This window comes from Thunnus thynnus, chromosome 18, assembly GCF_963924715.1.
Source record: "Thunnus thynnus chromosome 18, fThuThy2.1, whole genome shotgun sequence".
NCBI lineage: Eukaryota > Metazoa > Chordata > Actinopteri > Scombriformes > Scombridae > Thunnus > Thunnus thynnus.
In genome coordinates, this window is record NC_089534.1 from 22,398,493 (window position 1) to 22,416,956 (window position 18,464).

The 18,464-nt window shown below is 37.9% G+C and overlaps 1 protein-coding gene across 3 annotated transcripts in view; it reads right to left on the reverse strand.

The window, feature by feature from the left end:
• Positions 1-18,464, reverse strand: part of rgs6 (regulator of G protein signaling 6) — an 89,379-nt gene that overhangs the window by 17,989 nt on the left and 52,926 nt on the right. For all 3 annotated transcript variants that reach the window (XM_067573027.1, XM_067573029.1, XM_067573026.1), the window contains 3 exons: positions 4,719-4,815; positions 2,627-2,677; positions 1,180-1,286 (listed from right to left, as the gene is read on the reverse strand). In XM_067573027.1, the coding sequence (XP_067429128.1) occupies positions 1,180-1,286; positions 2,627-2,677; positions 4,719-4,815 (255 nt within the window). The remainder of the gene's footprint in view (positions 1-1,179; positions 1,287-2,626; positions 2,678-4,718; positions 4,816-18,464) is intronic.

An 18,464-nucleotide genomic window follows, 5' to 3' on the forward strand; every position in this document is an offset into this window, starting at 1 on the left:
CAACCAAGGTCAAAACATGACAATGCGCACAGCCGTCTAGTTTAATTAAACTTCTCCTCCAGCCCCGGTGGAGATTCAGCCCTCCAACAAGTCCCTGTGAATAGGAAGGAAGAAGATGCTACACAGAGATCATTCTAATCTCGCCACATGCTGCCTTGCCATTCCCGACCGATGAATTTGAAAACATTGTTTCCTTTTTAATTAGGAATTGCAGGATAAAACAGTCTGGCATAATTAATCTGTGACTTTAATGCCACTGTCTTGTCTTTCAACAGTGAAGGAGGAGTAAAATGTCAGCACGCTTTTCCTCCCTTTTTGTCCCTTGATGTGACTCTAATTCTAGTGTACTACTATACTACTACGCTATGTCTCTGTCAGGCTTTTGGTAGCTGCCTACTCAGCCTGAACCCAGACCTGCTTCCCTCGCTCCGCTTGATGAATATTTTAACAGATCACCATTCATTTTTAATAGGGTCACAGGATCCCAACATAGAACTGAAGAAGCTGTAGACAGCGGACAGGGCCTTTTGTCATTAAAATCAAGATTGGTGTGTTGTAATTTAATAACAGAACAAGTAATCTTGAGCCAGTGATTAGGGTCTTTATGAAAGCAAGCGCCCCCACAATCAGATTAACCTCGATGGACTTTTCAGTATCTCTCACACTAATGCAGGATGAAGAAAGGATTAGTTTGGGCTTAGGTGTGTTATGAAAGGTGCAGGGCAATTTGCATTTAATATAATAATGATTGAGTAGGTAATAATATAATCCATGTACAATAAAAAGCCATTATTTAAAAATCTAGTTATTTTAAACATTGTGATTGCGAAAATACTGCACACAACTTCAAATGTAGCATGCTAAAGGAAAAAGACTGAGGATATTCTATATTTTTGTTATTGTCAACAACTCAAAAGACATATGTTTACCTTTATTCATGATTCTCAACAGACCATGTAACCCTAACCCCGACTGTGAGTTTTTAACCTGACACCAACCTTTAAAGATTAACCCTAGAAAGTGATTATCTACAAGCAAATTTTCCCACAACTTTCTCTGCAGCACATTGAGTACTGGTTTGGCATTGAATTACAAAAATATGAACATGGTATATTAATAATAAATGTAGCCCTTTTAAGCCTCTCTTTGTCATCATTATCAGTTAATGCTCCTGCTCACCTGAAAGCGGTAGAAGGTGCCGTCGTCTTTGAGGGAGAGGACGTGGTCTGAGATGGGGAAGAAGTACCCCTGAGCTGCGATTAGACTCCCGATGTGCATGGCCTCAGCTGGGAAAGGAACAGGACGAGAAGTACAGATCACAGCAGGTTCATATTAGCCGTAATGCCCCATCTACTGGGTTGGAATTAACTCAGTGGAAACAAAATCAGGATGATGAGTCAAAGTGGATGCTTATGAAAGACATATTTCAGAAAATCACATAAAGATGGTACAAAATTTCAGCTACAGAATATAAAAATCATCATATAAAAATTCATCAGAATATGAGTCTCCAGAGATGTAGTCGGCTGAATTTGAAGAGAAAAACCCCACAAATGTACTATTTTTACATTACTGATGATCAAACAAAGCTATTTATCACAATTGGCTATATATTTAGATAATGAGTTGTATCTGTTTTTCATCTATAGGATTCAGCCCGGAGGTAGTTTGACTGGGACGTACATGGATGACTCAGTGATTGAGTCAGTGTTCAGGCTGTGGGCTATTGTACCAACAATAAACATTGCTCTCCCACCACCATGCCTGAAGGTCAGACCAACAAAACAAATCCATTGGAGAAAATTAGCAACTATTTCAGTTTTAATATTTTGCTGTACATTGCTGTGTTGTTTCTGCACTCCAGAGGTGACTTGTCAAAAGTTAATTTTCTGTTGAAATTTGAGTTTCTGTCACTGATATCTGGTTAGCAATGGTGGCCATCACTGCAAAGATCATCCATTTACTCTAAGTGAGTACTGAAAGTATAAAACTGATCATATTCTACTGTATGTACAAGACCAGACACTGTGAGTACGACTTTTTATAATCTGTGGGCTACTGCTGAGCAAGCAGTTTGTTTTAACTTACTGCTCCTTTTTTTCAATATTAACATGAAGCATGAATTGCCTGTATTTATATAATACACTTGCATAATATTGATAACACAGTTGACAGCTACATTAAAGCCACTTTGTGTAGAATTAGAACATCTCTGGCTTTGGCACTCCTGAGTGGTAGTTTTAAAAAAAAAGGTACTGTGGGAGATACAAATCTATTCAGGGACACCGAGGTCAATGTGGTGAAAGACATAGAGAGCACCAATTTTAGTTTTTCTTCAAACAAAAATGTTTGCCCTCACAGGAATTTGGCAGATGCTATAATTACAACAAACTGTCCTCAAAGTGGCTTTAAGGACAACTCATGAATTTATATTGTTGTATTGATGGTTATTTGTGGTTGCTTTAAAACGGGTGTTAAAAACTGGGGAATGCTGTAGCCATTAACTTTGTGTATGTTGATTATTACATGTAAATACAGCTTCTGTTGTCATGAGAGACTACAGCCTTAAACAAAAAAGGCATTATATCCAATACAGGACAGGCTGGTGTCATTTCTCAAAACTTACCTGGATCTTCGATGGACAGGTTCTTCATCAGCCACTGCACAATATCTGCACCTGAATCAGATCAGACAAAGAAAGACACATGACTGCTTAAACAGTGTATGGTCACAAAGAAACACTGCAATCAGAAAAAAAGGAGGAGCACAAGAGTGAAAATGAATGTTTTCATCACTACTTTTTGGAGTCGTACTTTGTGGCTAAATGTAAATATAAGTAGATGATAAACTTAAAAGCTGCACTCAAAATGAGGTGTAATTAAAAGGCTTTAAGCAATTTTCTAGAAACATTTTCAAGAAATAATTTAAAAACAAGAAAAAATATACACTTTTTGACTATTTAATCTCAAGCAACTTGTCTTAAAAAAGAAACAAAGCTGAAAGTGAGAAAGATCGAAGAAACGCTGCTGGCTTTCAAGGAGACTTGACATTATTTTATGTAATAAGCACAAGTTCTTTTTTTTGCAGCTGAGACAGAGTATTATCTCATCTGAGCTTCCCTTCTGCTTTCTCTGAGTCCTGAGGGAGGTGGTGTTTAATTCTCCATCATTCATTAGTTTCCTGGCCCTCGGCACTCAGCTGCAAACATTTGAGCTGCTGTTCTGCACATCCATCTGCTGCTGTAGTAATTGTGTTTATTGACATGCTCTGCTTATGGCATATTGGAGTGATGCATTTTCCATAAGTGCGAGGAGTGAGAAAAAAAAAAGAGGAATGTTAATAGCCTTTCTTTGTTTCCGTCATTTGTTTGGGGTGTGTCATAGCCTCCCTCTGTGGCTCCACTGTTAAAGTGATTTAGGTTATCACTCGAAGCAGCTACAGCCAACAGGCAGGGTGGCTGATATTAATCCCCACCTGTCAGATTCCACTTGCCGATTATGTTTTTAATGTTTATTTATTCAGGATTTTTGACTTAGTGTGCTCTCCCTGTGATTCACATTAATACAGTTCCACAGTCATGGCTCTACTGAAGCAGTCAGGGGTTGATTGCCTGACTTAAGGGCACCTTGACAGTAGGAGGACAGCATTACTCATTATGTTTCCACGCTCACATTTTCTTTTCCAAACATTTAATCATATGTTGTCCTCCCACTTTCCCTCCAGCTATTCAGCCAGTCTCCAGTGATCCGCTGCAGAAGAAACAGAGCAGCTGCCTCGACGCAGCCAGAATGAAATGCAGCCACAACACATATTGTGTTTTGGGTATAAGGGTAAGACTCATCAGGAGTTCAAGCTTGTACTGTCGCTTCTCCGACACTAATGCAAAACACAGTCGTGATCACTAATCAGTGGCTTAACCACAAGATGCAGTGACATGACACCAAGTATCTGCTGGTTCATGAACTCTCTTTTGATTAAGTTTGAAATGTCCGAGCTAAAGTGGACAAATAAAGATGATAAATGAAGGAGTACCTCACACAATACCTTTTTCGATGTTTTCATCCACCTCATTTGAAAAAGATGTCATCAAAGCAAAAGTTCCACAATTTGGGGATTATACTTATCCACTCTCTTGCCAAGAATTAGATAAGACTGATACCACTCTCATATCTTATATTCAATATAAGGCTAAAGCCAGCAGCATTTTATCTTAGCTTAGCATAAAGGCTGGGATCAATGGGAATCAGCTAACCTGGCTTCTTCCAAAGGTAACAAAATCCACCTAAAAACATCTCCAATGCTCACAATTGAACACTTTATGGATCGTTTATTTAATTATTACAAAAACTGGGTGTTTTGTGTCATGAGGTTACCAAACAACTAGTGGAGGCTTCAGTATCAATCCTCTCATCTTACTCTTTGCAAGAAGGTGAAAAGCCACATTTACCAAAATTGTCAAACTGTTGTTTTAAGGCAAACAAATGAGAGCACTTTCCCTGAACAAAGTACACCTGGAAACAAGTGACAGAAGTGAGTCATCTTTCTTTTCGCACAGCTTTCGCAAAACAGGATCTAGGTGTGGATCATCTCAGCACTTTCCATAGTCTCCTTTTATCTTTCCCTCATATCTGACATGCTGTATGTATGTTTACAGCATACACTGCTGGGTTTATCACTCTGTGGCATTTGTTGACTTCTCTACTGTATATATTTCTTACCTGTGACAACACTGGGGATTTTAGTCATGAAACTTTTGACAGTTCTGATGGGCACACCCTCTGTTTCATGCTGGATGCAAGTGACAATGTCTTCAATCTGCAGAGGATGACAGAAAGAGGGAGAAAACAGACAAGGAGGAAGGAGAGAGTTTGATTAAATTGAAATTTGAATATTATCCGTTTGAGGCAAGTCATACTTGAAGGACTGATTAAGTGTGCTGTATTTAGCATTTTAATATCAATAAACTATTACCACACTAGTTTGATCATTGCCATGTGTCTCATTTCATGGTTTCTCTCACTCAGTCTGCAGTTGAAGATCAAATATTTTTAACTGGTGTATCTTCCCCTAAACCCCTAAAAATTGTGATGATACAGCAGTCCATCTAATTTAGAGAAGACACAGGTTCAGCTCATTACTAGTGCACAAAACTTGCTGCTTGGTTTACAAAAGAGGAATACACTACTGTATCCTTCCAGCACAACCAGACATGGATGTCAGAGTTTCTGATGTAGAAAGGCATTCAATTAATTTGACTATGACATGCTGATGTTTTCATCATCCCATGAAATGTACCTTGAACTGCCCAGAAAACATCTAGTGGAGAAATGTGCATTTCCGGTGTTGACCCCATGCTGCACTGGTTGATGTAACTAATAAATACAACCAGTAAAGTCCAGTTTAAATCAATCAATAAATCAAACTTCCAATCAATCAATAAATCAAACTTCCTTTCTTGCCATAACTAATTGTCCATTGGTTTATCATTTAGATTGATCCTTCACTCTAATGAGGAAAATCTCAATATTGAGTCACATAAAATCCTTGAAGAGGTTCAACAGGACAACATGTGCCTTTGGCTTATTATCAGAACTGTACAGATGTTAAATGAAACACATTGTCCACTTTTCACTGAAGTAATAAAATTAGAGTATGATTTACTGTTGTTTTGATTGCATGTTGACACCCCCTCTCTGCACAGATGCTTTTTTGTTTGCGTCAGAGAGTGGGATGTGAGAAGTTGGTCGCTTTGGAGACAGCTATCGCAAAACTACCACACAACTCAGCAGCTATATATAAACCCTGAATCAAATCCTAAACTGAGAGAGAGTGAGGTGCTCACATACAGTTTTTTTTTTTGTTTGTTTTTTCTTTTACACCCGGACCATTAAAGTAATCACATCGAAGAAAAAACAACAGCACAAAAAATATTATGAACAATTTCACAGCCATACATGTACAGACCTCTAGTTCTGAGAAAAACACTTTCAATCTTCTGCGTTTCTAGTACCTACAGCGTAGTGTACTGCACGTGCAGGATGTCCTCATGCAGCATACATTTTTCAGACCCTTTTAGCTTTATGAGTATATTTATAATCTGTGAGCCAGATGTCAGTGGAGTACAATTCAAGCAGGCACCCACGCCACGCAGGGTCAAAGCTTACATGACTACTTCCACAACAGACTCATACGGACCCCACTTAATGTACAATGCTTTAAACTGACAGAACATGCTACAGTATAAATCCTATACAAGATTTGTATAGGAGTTCAAAAGTCACACTCAACCGAAGCATAGTCAATCTTTTTTTTTTCAGGGAGCAAACAAGCTACAAGGTTGTGTCGTGTCCCCATCACCTTCTCCACACATCTTGTGGTCATAGCTGTCAATATATCAATCTACCTAGCAAGGTTTGGCTACTTAAAGGATACCACTCTCATAACTGTTAAGTATGAGGCTGTAGCCAGGAGGTAATTAGCTTAGCTTAGTATAAAGGAGGGTGAAACAGTTAGCCTGGACTAAAAAAGTCCACTTTCCAGCACCTCTAAAGCCCACTGATTAACATATTATACCTTGTTTGTTTAATCTGTCCAAAAACTGAAATGTAAAAACAACAAGTTATAGTTTCACAGGGTTACAGGCTGTAACTATTTCCTAGCCATGCTTGTGACCTCCTAGAGTCTCTGCACTGATGTCAGGGCTCCACATTCTTACCAAGTCTCCATAGTAAATGGAAGTCATATGGCTCAACCTGCTGAATCTCCTCCCGATCATATTCTTCATACATATTATCATTTATTTATAATTTTGTCATCCTGTTTTTCCTATCTTGCTCTCTTGGTCTATTCTGTACACACATTTATTGCATGTCAGTCCTGAAAGAGGGTTCCCTCCTCTGTTGCTCTTTCTGAGGTTTCTTTCATTCCCCCCATGAAGTGTTGTGTTTTGTTTTTCCTTTTCTGAATAGAATAGAGGATGTTGTGTACTGTACATATTGTAAAGCCCCCTGAGGCAAATTTGTGATTTATATATTGGGCTATATACATTTGACTATGTGCTATGTTAAGCTACTGGTCTCCTGGCTATAGCTCCATACTGAATGGACAAAGTAAGAAAAAAAAAAAAATTCTTTTTCTGTTCTTTGTTTTTTTCTGTTTGCTTTACTTTTAATGTCTTTATTTTATGTGTAAAAGAAATTGAAAACCATTAAATATATTCAGCCAAGAAAAAAAAGCAAATAAGCATAATTTCCCAAAATGTAAAACTGTAAAAGAATTTCTTTAACTGAGCCTAGAGTCATGGTGGTTGCAAGCTGCACAGGCCTTCTTTTTACCAGCCAAATACATTGCTCAGGGATATATCTGCAAATACTAACGAAAAGAAAAAGCACAGATGTTCCCAACCAGTCTGGAGATTGAAATTGACAAGCCTTCTGCTTTTACCTCTCTGGCCATCAGACTGCTGTCACCCTTCTCTCCTCTCTTGTAAAAAGGAACAGATCCTGGCTGTCTGCCATAAGCAAGGGCACAGGCAGCTTTGGGCTACACATCAGAATCAATATAATAATACGATTCTAACAAGACCTCGATGGTGTGTGTGGAGACAGCTACTCGCATTACTTTAATGGCTGCCGCTGTCATGAACAATCCACTCTTTCCCCATTAATCAAAACAGAAATTCATTACAAATTTATTTTAGGTTACAACAGAAGCGGACTCCAGACTTTTAGGGGGGGAAATACACCATAATTACTTCCTGTATGCCTGATTATAAGAGACACAAAATACTGCTGTTGTTAATTCCAGAAAAAAAACTAGTAAAAATAAAAAAAATAAAAATAAAAATTACTTCTGTGCATCATTATGTGTTTACAACAAGTAGACTCATTTTTGCATTAAATATGTCACAGTAGTAAGTGCAAAACACTTTATGCAAGCATGTGTTGGATTACTAATTAAACTAATATTACTCGATGAGGAAATGATGACTGTATTTTGTGTCATCAGTGATAGCCACTGTTGTTAAATAATCTCCAAATTGAAAATATTCCAAGAAGAAAATACTGGTTACATCCCTGAGAGGTGGAGTACAACATCAGCACATTACAGGGATTGTTGCCTCTTTAAAAATATGCAGACATTACACGTTTGCAGTGTGTATATAGTTGCCTGCAGCAATTTGTGAAGATTACAGTACAGATTCTACCTGAACATAAAGTATTCTAATTGATATTACTCTCCCCAAATTACTACTGAAAGACACACACCTCTATAACTGACCAGATCAAACTAATCTAGTTGTTTAGTTAATGCTTTTTCTTGGTTGAAAATGCCTTTTAACATCATATTTACACATATTTCATTATAATCTGTCAGGAAAGAAGGTAAAGGCAAAAAGATAAGAATTGTAAGTTCTCTGTTCATTGTTACATATTGAGTATATCATTATTATTACAAGAAGTAGGTGCAATACAAAAATATATAGACCCAGTGGCTTAAATACTTATAACATGTATGCTTACTTTGATTGTAATAATCACAATGCACTTCTGAGATGTTTCAATAGTATCTGTGTATTAGTATCTGGTTCTTCTATCATCACTTCTTCAAAATGGGTTAAAGCTAGAATTAGGTTAGTGTCAATATTAGGATATGGGTAAACTTTAAGCATAAAGCCGATGATTAAGGTTAGGGTTAAAGGATAGCGAATGTACTGCGTCAGTCCTCACAAGCACTTACAAACTTGTGTGTCTGGTGTGATTTTGGGTTGTGCGAGTGTGCCTGTGCTGTATTCACATGAGTGTCTGTGTGTTCGTGTTTCTGTCTTGAGTGCAGCTCAGTGGGAGCAGATTTCATCAGATTTATTGCGAGCCGCTCTATTTAACACCCCGTGGGGCAGTGAGCTGCCTGATTACAGTGTTATCACCACGTTCTTAGCATGGGCCAGCTAGTGGGCTAGCAGGCAGCTTGGCAGACATGTGGGTTATGGGGAGACATGAACTATGCTGTTGATTGTGGTTTAATGATCCCCTTGGGCAAGCAGGACGGCCGTCCATTTGTATTCACCAGAGATGCAGATGCCATCGCCTCCCTCCATCAGTGATCTGTTTAGTGTTGGACTGAGTGTCATACTTAAGAAAGTCTAATGAGTTATCTGAGTACAATATTTTTTCAACTCAGCAGACAAAAATGTTGACAATGAACAAATATTGCAAAAGTCCAAATTACATTCAATTGTGACACTTTTTAAGTCCAATGCCAACACTTTAATATGGTTAAGGTTACAGAAAGATTATAGTTGTGGCAATTTGCTGATTTAGCTCCTTCCGGAGCAGCTTCGATACATCTACATATTACCTTCACCAGATCCTTCACAGTCAAGTGCAGAGACACGGCACTGATTGCAACATGTTCCTCTATGCTTTAAGTGGCACTTGCACACTGACAAGTGACACTTGGACGGAAAGTCAAGTGACAACAAAAAGAAAAGGACATGGGAGATTGTGTCAAAGCCCTTGCTGATAGCCATCTAAACAGAAAGAGGCGACTTGTCTAAAATTTCATGCACATATTAAATAGTATGAGCTTAAAATATATAGTCTAATGCTGTATATCTTAGTTTCCTGAGACCAAAGATAAAATTGGAAAAAGAGTATTTAATGCTTTAGTGGTGCAAATCAAGGGGGAATTACCATGGCTTGAGGCTCAAGCCAATGCGGAAGTATTTTAAAGTGCAATGCTATTGACCTCCACTAGATGCTGGCTCCAAAAAAATCCCTGGCTCAATTGATTCCCATTCAAAAAGCATCAACTTCTCTCAATTCAGGCCCTCTAATAAGTGTGTTGGTGGTCATTGTGGAAATTATTGCTCAATCAATAAGATTTGAAGACCTATAGTAGCTTTGCGGTCTGCTGTCTGAGCATTGATTAACAGCTGTGATTGACAGTTTGCTTGCCTGCTGCTCTCTACGGCTCCAGAACTCACACTAAATCTCACTATATTCTCAATATTTTGATAAGTTATGATACCTGGCCTATTTAGCTAAAGTAGCTAACGTTAGCGAATATGTGCAAAAGCGTGTTCCCAGTAAGCAAGCATTCATTTTGGTTCGACATAACAGGGCGTGTTTCCAGAGTATGAAAGTCAACATGCCTCACTCTGTATCTGGTAGGTCCTGGATCCATACGGAAAAGATGCCGCCAACAATAAGCAGTAACTATGGGTGACATCACACCCCGCTACATCCATCTTTATATGCAGTATTGTGCAAATTAGAAACATATAGTAATGTGATAACCACCTACATGGAAGTAAGGCAGGATCTCCCATCAACTGATGAAGCACTGGCCTCCACACCATGCACTTAATACCTAGAAACTCTATGGGTGCGTTAACTCAAGCTAACCTCAAACAAAAAGAAAAATATTTATAGGGAGTCAATGAGTGTATCAAATTATCAAAAGTAATACATCTACCACAACAAGCGTGCCTGATGTTAATGGATGAATCAGATTCCATCACAAAATTGTAAATAGTCAAAAAAAGCCAAAAGATTTACAGATCCATTGTCAAGAAGCCAAACTCTGACTTATGTTATGTGCTTAAATAGATTTTTTTTAAAAACAAAACTTAATCTGCATTTTAGGTCAATGTCATGCATATATTCTTATAGCATGTTTACTTCAGAGTTGTTTTCCAATCTGACACATTATATCTGAGGAGACTCATTATCTACATGTCCCAGTTGGCCAGTGAACTTTATTCTATATCACCACAAACTTCAGAATCTCACCCTATCTCCCTAAAAATAACTTCATTATGACCCCTTGAAATGGAAATCAGCTCATTTCATAACTAATAGCTCCAGTAAGATGGTGATTTAGGCAGAAATTGTACAAGTTTTCACACGGTGAAGCATTATGTTGCTGTCAGAGCTATCCAAATACACAAAAACATCAAGTCATTATAAGGTTTGTCCAGAGGGTGACATTTAATGGGTAAATTGTACTAGTATAAGCTGTGTGTTACAACATTTCCTTGTTAGAACAGTGAAAACAGTGTGGAGTGCTCTGGCAAGGTAAGCCTACATTAGAAACAACCTCAGCAACTGATATGTCACAACCTTCAAATATAATGAGCTACATAATTTCTCACACAGAGAATAATTACACATGAAGTTACACACAGAGTTCAGACAGGTCAAGCAGCTGGACTATGTTCAGAATAATAATCATAAATATAATTTCTCACTCTCTCACTCTATATTATTCACACCGTTATGAAACATTTTTTAAAAGTAGCTCAAAACCGTTCAGCCAATAACAGAACTCACAAAACCCATCGATAAATACGCACCAAATCTTGAAATTGTCTTGAACTAAAGCTAAACTACTGCATGAAACCAGCAAAATACCTCATAAAAGTTTGTTCAGATGAAAGCAGATGTTGAAAATCTAGCAAGCATAAAACACTCATCACAATTTGTCTTGTAATACAACTCAGTAACACATTCATTGGCTCTAGACAGTCATTTGAACAATATTGCAGCATCGGGTAGCGAATGTGTTGAAGCAATATGTCTATGTAGTCGCACGTCTAGGATCCGCAGGTTTTTGAAAACAGCAGCAGCGTGGGTAATGTGCACATGTGATCACACATAGAAGCTTTGGTGTGTGTGTTTGAGTGTGTGTGTTTGTGTGTGTGTACGTGTGTAGGTGTATGTGTGCAAGTGTCATCTGAGGTAGCCATCCTTTCATCAGAGCACCTTTCCTCCCCTGCAGTGCCTGAATCCCACAGCTGCTGCTGCTCAGAGACCTCTGCACCGCTGCAGATATCACATGGCTGTCTGTAGAGCAGATCACAATCAGACGGCGTTTTAAGATTAGACTGTCAGGGGGTCATTCCAGGGATAACTCCGTTTTTGCATTTTATTGTATCCTTCTCTACTGTGTTCTGATATATTCTGCTGTATACTGTGAATACTGTGAATCCTCTGAGAATAGAGGCTTGTCTTGGTTTCTCTCAGAATTACATTTTCATAAACAGGGTGATTAACACTTCAAGCAATCAAAAGGAATCATGAATGGATATTTAAAGAATATTATGAACCCACTATTAATTATTATTATTATTATTATTATTATTATTATTATTATTATTATTATTATTATTATTATTATTATTATTATTATCATCATCATAGCCCCAGTGTGATATATAATCTTAATATGCTGCTGTACTGACATGTGCAACCATCTTACTGTAACAATCCAGTTCATTTTTCATAGATTTATATTACTTTGCACAGGATAAAACAAGCATTTTAATATGTATAATTTATATCTACCATTAATCTTACCCAAAAGCCTCTTAGTGTTATATAAGCTCACACTTTCTCTGTTGTAAATCAGTGGATGATTTTGGTGGAAATAAAGAACATTTTGGTCCCTGAAGCTCTGGACTAAATTTGGAGAGAATAATGAGCATAAATATTTATTAAGAAATTATCTTTTGTGAAAGACTCAACATTTCTCGACTTGCTGTGGGGCACTGAAATATAAAATATAAAACAGGCAAAGAGATAAACATATTATTGTGTTGTGTTATCATAATGAAAAGTAGATGGAAAACCAAACAACCAATGCTGCACTCAACTGAAGATATCCATGGACTTCAACCCCTTTAGCGGTCTATTTTTCTTTTGAGGCTTTCATAAGAGTTTATTGTATGTTCTCAGTACAACAAATTACACACGATTAACATCTTTCCCACCAACAACTTATAAAGAGCTAATAAAGACACAAAGAAGTTAGAAGTGGAGTATTTCTTGGCCAAACACTAGAGAGTGAGAGTCTGTCAATGTATTTCAGCAGTCATTCTGGGAAATCATGTTGAAAGTCTTTCCATTAATGGTGGTTGCACTGAGATGTACTACAGGGAACAACACAATAATTTGAAGACTAGACCAAGACTAGGCTTTAATTTAAAAAAAGGTGATATTTCTGTTCCTAACACTTCATTTCACATCATTTTTATTACCAACTGTATGTCATGCCCCCACAGATGACACTCTACATAATAGCCTTTTAATAACTTCATAATGTTCCCGTAACGTGGAAAGGAGTTCATTTAATAACTAGTGGCTTTGTGGTAGGGAGTTGCAAGACATTGCACAGAAAATACTGTGCAAACATAATGATAGAATAGAGGTTAAAGTAAGATTGCCCTGAAACAACCTCAGAAACTCAGATGATATTACAACTTGCTTAAGAGTTGCATCAGCTCTCACACAGAGAAGAATTAGATTTGTAATTCAGATGAAACCATTAGCTGTGATTTGTTTTGGTCCAAAACTCTCTCGTGTTGTAGTTAAGTCCAACATTCACTGGTACTACACAGTTGCAACAATGATGATGCATCAAATTGTGATTTAATTTTTCCATTATTCATATTTTGAGCCATTAAGCGTTATGTCCACTGGATATCGCTGCATCACATTCCGAATGTACAACGCTGTTCCAGTGTCTACTGGAAGCATTTGAGAGCATCTAAAGTAATGTTTTGCTGACAATTAAGTTTTATAAGCACATTAAATCTATTCTTGCAGCTCATTTTTGATCGAAATGGCAACAAATAATTGGTGGCTGTACTTTATTAATTAAATTACTGTACAACAGCACATCATCTTGTCTTTATTTAGTATCTTTCCTGAATAGTGTATAATAGCCAAGGAAATGTTTCTCCTGTATCACATACTTTAGAGAAATTACATTAAAAAGTCAAAAAAGTTTTCTTGAATGTACAAAAAGATAAGTCAGTCAAAATGCATCATTGAATATTACCTTTCAATATTTAATTCATGTCAACTGATAATGAATATAGTCATTTATATCCTTGTGAATCTGGTGAAAGTTAGAGGTTAACCTTTTAGATGACAACATGAATGATAACCTTGAATGCAAAATTGCCTGCAACTAAAATGGGCACATGAGCTGTTTGGTATCCTGCTGCAATCACTATGATTAATTAAACATAAATAGTTATACTAATTGGGGCATCAATTGAGGTAATTAAAGTCTCATTTTTTGTTCGTATTCCACATAATGTTAGTTCAAGGTGCAATGTAATGTATACTTTGTAAATATTGTGTTTCTATCATGCATTTCTGTTGAGTTAAACATCTTGTATGAATCAACCCTACAAGCAATGCCTGCAGTGTTTGTCAAGCAGTCTGTGCTGTTTCCCAGTCTACACATCCTTAATGAGCTCTTTGCTATAAAAGGAAATACATAATTTACGCAAGTTCTCAGAAGCATGAAGAGGCTAACTACAATATGTCGACCTTTTGTTGAAGAGAGTGATAAGACGGTTCTGATAACGAATCTTCCCTGTGATGGAAATTGTTTAATAAAGTCTGGGCACATACAGTTGATGGACATGCTCTTCCATAAGATTATTTCAATAAGGGGACTTGGGTAATCCCACATTCAATCTAACATCTCATGGAGGAAATTAGCATCTTTCTTGATTCGGGAAGAGGATTACCATGCCAACGTGGCAAAGGTCGAATTAGTTGCGTAGAAATGATTAAATATAGAGACTTTGATAAAAATGTATGTGTGTGTGTAGGCATTAGTCATATATTAGCACACAGTGTCTCACACACAAGCACACACACCAAATGAATTGCCATTCACCCAGAGTGGGTGTAATGACTCATAGCGGAGATGGTGAAGCCGTCTGCCTGCAGAGTGTACGTGTTTGTCTGAAGGTCAGATACGATGGCTCTGTGACAGTGATGATGAGTCTTACTGGTTTCGACCCAGTGCATCTGGCAGCAGGGCTTTTCCACAGTTGACTGCCAGTGCATCTCCGCCTGACAAGCGAGGTGATACCATCCCAGAGCAATTTATGAGGCCGGTCAGGATTATTGACCACAAAAAAAGTCTTCAAGTTTGTTTTTCCTATAACCAATGAAAAGAAAATCTAGACTCTTACCTCAATTGGGTTTGTGTATTTCAAAAGTACTAAACTATGGCTACTGATCATCATGTTCAATATGACAAGCTAGTCAAAGTTGTGATGTTTAATTAATCAGCATTTCACTACAGCTTTTGAAGAAAGGTAAGTTTTTTGTTAATTATATGTATGTTTCTTAATGTGGTTAACATTTGCAGTGTCAAAATATGAATTATCAGATGTAGCATATCCTCCTTTTTCTTCTCTGCCATCCTTTCTCTCACTTTTTGACTTTGACAAAGAGCAAAAACCACAGTACAGTGACTGAAGGTGTCCTACAGACTAAGAAAGAGACAGTGGGTAATGCAGTAATCCTTCATGGTGAATGCAAAAATCGATCCATCTCATTTGTTGCCTATGGTGAAAAAGATAAAAAAAATCATTATTTAAATCTGCTTAACAGTGGATGTGACCACAACAGCCTTGATGTAGGAGTACCCTCCACTCTGAATACAAATGCTGACAGCTCAGAGCTCCAGCAAAAATACATTTTACAAGTGTTAAAAGCATGTATATTCACAAATGTGCAACATGCTGATAATAGTACAGATATATGTGGTGGGAATCAATTAAAATAAAACTAACTGATAAAATAAACTGATCCTTTCACTGAAACATTGCATGTGAGAGTTATATCTCTAATCTCCGTGACTAACAAACAAATTTAATTTTGCTGAGGGATAAGCAGTGCAAATACTGTTAAAAACAAATGAGGGTTTTGGGCAGACTGCTACAGTATTACTCTGGCTGCAGGAGGAACAGGGGATTACAGCCTCAGCCTCCCTTGGTATGGTAAGACCTTTGGGACATGACAGCTGCTGCAGTGAGGACAATGTGCCCTGGGCGACATTGAAGCAACAGGCCGTCTATACCTGACCGCAGTAGGTCCCAAAAGATTACTTGAATTTAGGCCATTCTTTTTTCTCTGCCTGTTTTGGCTGCTTATTCAACTTCTATCTATGTGCCTCAGCAAAAAATATGTGAGTAAAGAGGCTGGAATAAAGCAAGGAAGAGAGACAAGTAGTGTAACAAATTTCTCTACTATTCTAATAAAGGACTATAACTTTTTGTTGGCTGAGGTGGGTTAGGTCCCTGCTGACATATTGGGAAATAGAAGTACTTGATTTATTGTTGAGAATTTGATGAGAAGATCGATACCACTTATGTCTGTATGGTAAATATGTAGTTGTAACCAGTTAGTATAGCTTAGCATAAAGACTGGAAACGGGGAGTTGTCATCACCATGAGGTTGTCAGACAGCCAGCAGAGACTTTATGAAGTCCCTGCACCTGGAAAAGAAGTAGTCTGGCACATAACTCCCCTGTAAAACCTCAACTTTTTGTTTGACACTTTACAGATTAAGTAAATTAGATATAACATGCCGATTTGTGAATTTACACTTGTGTTGATAAGATATCTTATTACCTGTGGACAGAGCCAGGCTAGCTGTTGCCTGTCTTTATGCTAAGCTTAGCTAACCGGCCTGTAGCCTTATATTTAGGTGAGAGTGGTACTACTTCAATACTGCTTTGGAGCTACAGGGAGGCACTATTGCAACATGGAAGTCATACATTTGACTTTGTTGTTTGGTAGTGCTTGGAGTATACTGAACACATGGATCAATGGATGAGAAGTGGTTAATGTAGGAGTAGTTTGAAAGTATCTATGGAAGTTTTGATACTTGTGGTTTGTTTGTTTGTTGCCATGATTGCATCCAGATTCATTATATCTGTTGTGAATTCATTCTCAATATGCCAACAGTACTGACGGTCTCCGGTTGAACTACTATAAAACCATTGACAGTCATGTGCCATGTTCATCACTTTTTTTTTCTGTAGAAGGAGGTACCATCTTATAGTTTAAAGCCCCTGCACATCCAGACACAGGTACTCTCACTTATTTTGCCTGATTAGATCTCTTCACTGTTTTGATTTGTACATCGAGTTTAGCGACATCATGTAATTCCCTATTTAACTACTTGAATTTGCTGCAGCTTATTTTCTCACACTTGAATAATGTTGCAGTAATATTGCGCAGTAGAGTATATGCATACATGTAAGTGATAGTCTAGGGTCTTGGAAACAGGGGATTCTGGAGTTAAAGCAGAAAAGGGCACTCATTGCCACTGGAAACAAAGCTGGAAATGTATCTCTGTTGGAGTCCAAGAAGGACAAACAGCTACTTTCATTGCAAGTGTCAAGTATATTTTTAGCCACTCCTCAGGAGAGATTTAAAAGTTCTGCCTTGGTTGTTTCTTGTATGCTGAAAATAATTCTCATCTCTCTCTTGGGAGATGAGTGGTGGGGCAGAGGGCTTCTTCAAGACTGTGGCCTTAGCTAGTGTTCTGTTGATTGCTTGTGTCTCTTGAAGGACATTGCCAAATCACCAGCTAGTGTGTGTGTGTGAACAAAATAATTGATGCTTGATGTGGTTATTTTATTCAACTATGTTTTCAACAACTTGTTCCTCCTGCATGGAGAATTTCTCCAATATTGTACCTAGCTAAACCTCTTCATTTCTAAAACATACTAGATGCTTGTCAAATTCTTATTCATTGAAGTTTTATCCGCATGTTGTAATCTGCAACTTTAACTGCTTCAACACATGATTTCTCCTGTGAAGCCTCTGATTTTTCTGTCAACTGTGACAAATCAAACATCATTCAGCAGAGTGAACAATTTGTGCTTAATGAAACTGCCCTGTGGCATGCTTACGGTATACATACAGGACTTGCTGTCACATTACATTAAAAGCTCAACTCTGCAGGTAAAGGGGCATGTTGCACCAACACAAGATTTGTTAGGATGGCAATGTTGAAAATGATTGTTTCACTGAGTGAGTTGACAATCCACTGCAGTTTGCAACCATTCAAGTGCAGATAAGGTGGGCACTAGAGCCTGCAAGTTGTATTTTGGGTAAACCTCATGAACTATTTTGAGGCCATATTGGTTAAAGCTAACACATAAACCTAACAAACCCAATATTCTCAGCATTTCTGACTCCACACTACTCAGTCAACCTAACAACTTTTTTTAGTTGTTAAGACAAAAGAAAGGGAAGCGATCAATTCCTAAGGTAAAAATGTTGAGAACTCAAAGTTCTCATAAAAACTTGGCGATTGAGTTTCCTGTCTGGCAGAGAGCCAGCCGGCCACAGACAGCAGCATGTGAACTGAGGCCAAACACTCCCTGGGCAATAATCAATCCAGACAAGTTTTCATTGCTCCCAGCGAGGGACACCAACAGAGCTGACCTCGCATCTCAAACTCAGACACATCCATATCTGGCAGAAAGTGAGTAATCATCACAGAGGGAGGCTGATTATTTTCTTTTCTCTCTGTTCACTCATGGGAGTCCAGCCATCCACTCTGCCTAAAGCAAATTATGTCATTACTGTGATATCAAATAACACTATGCCATGTTTCCCCCATGAAACCAACACTGGA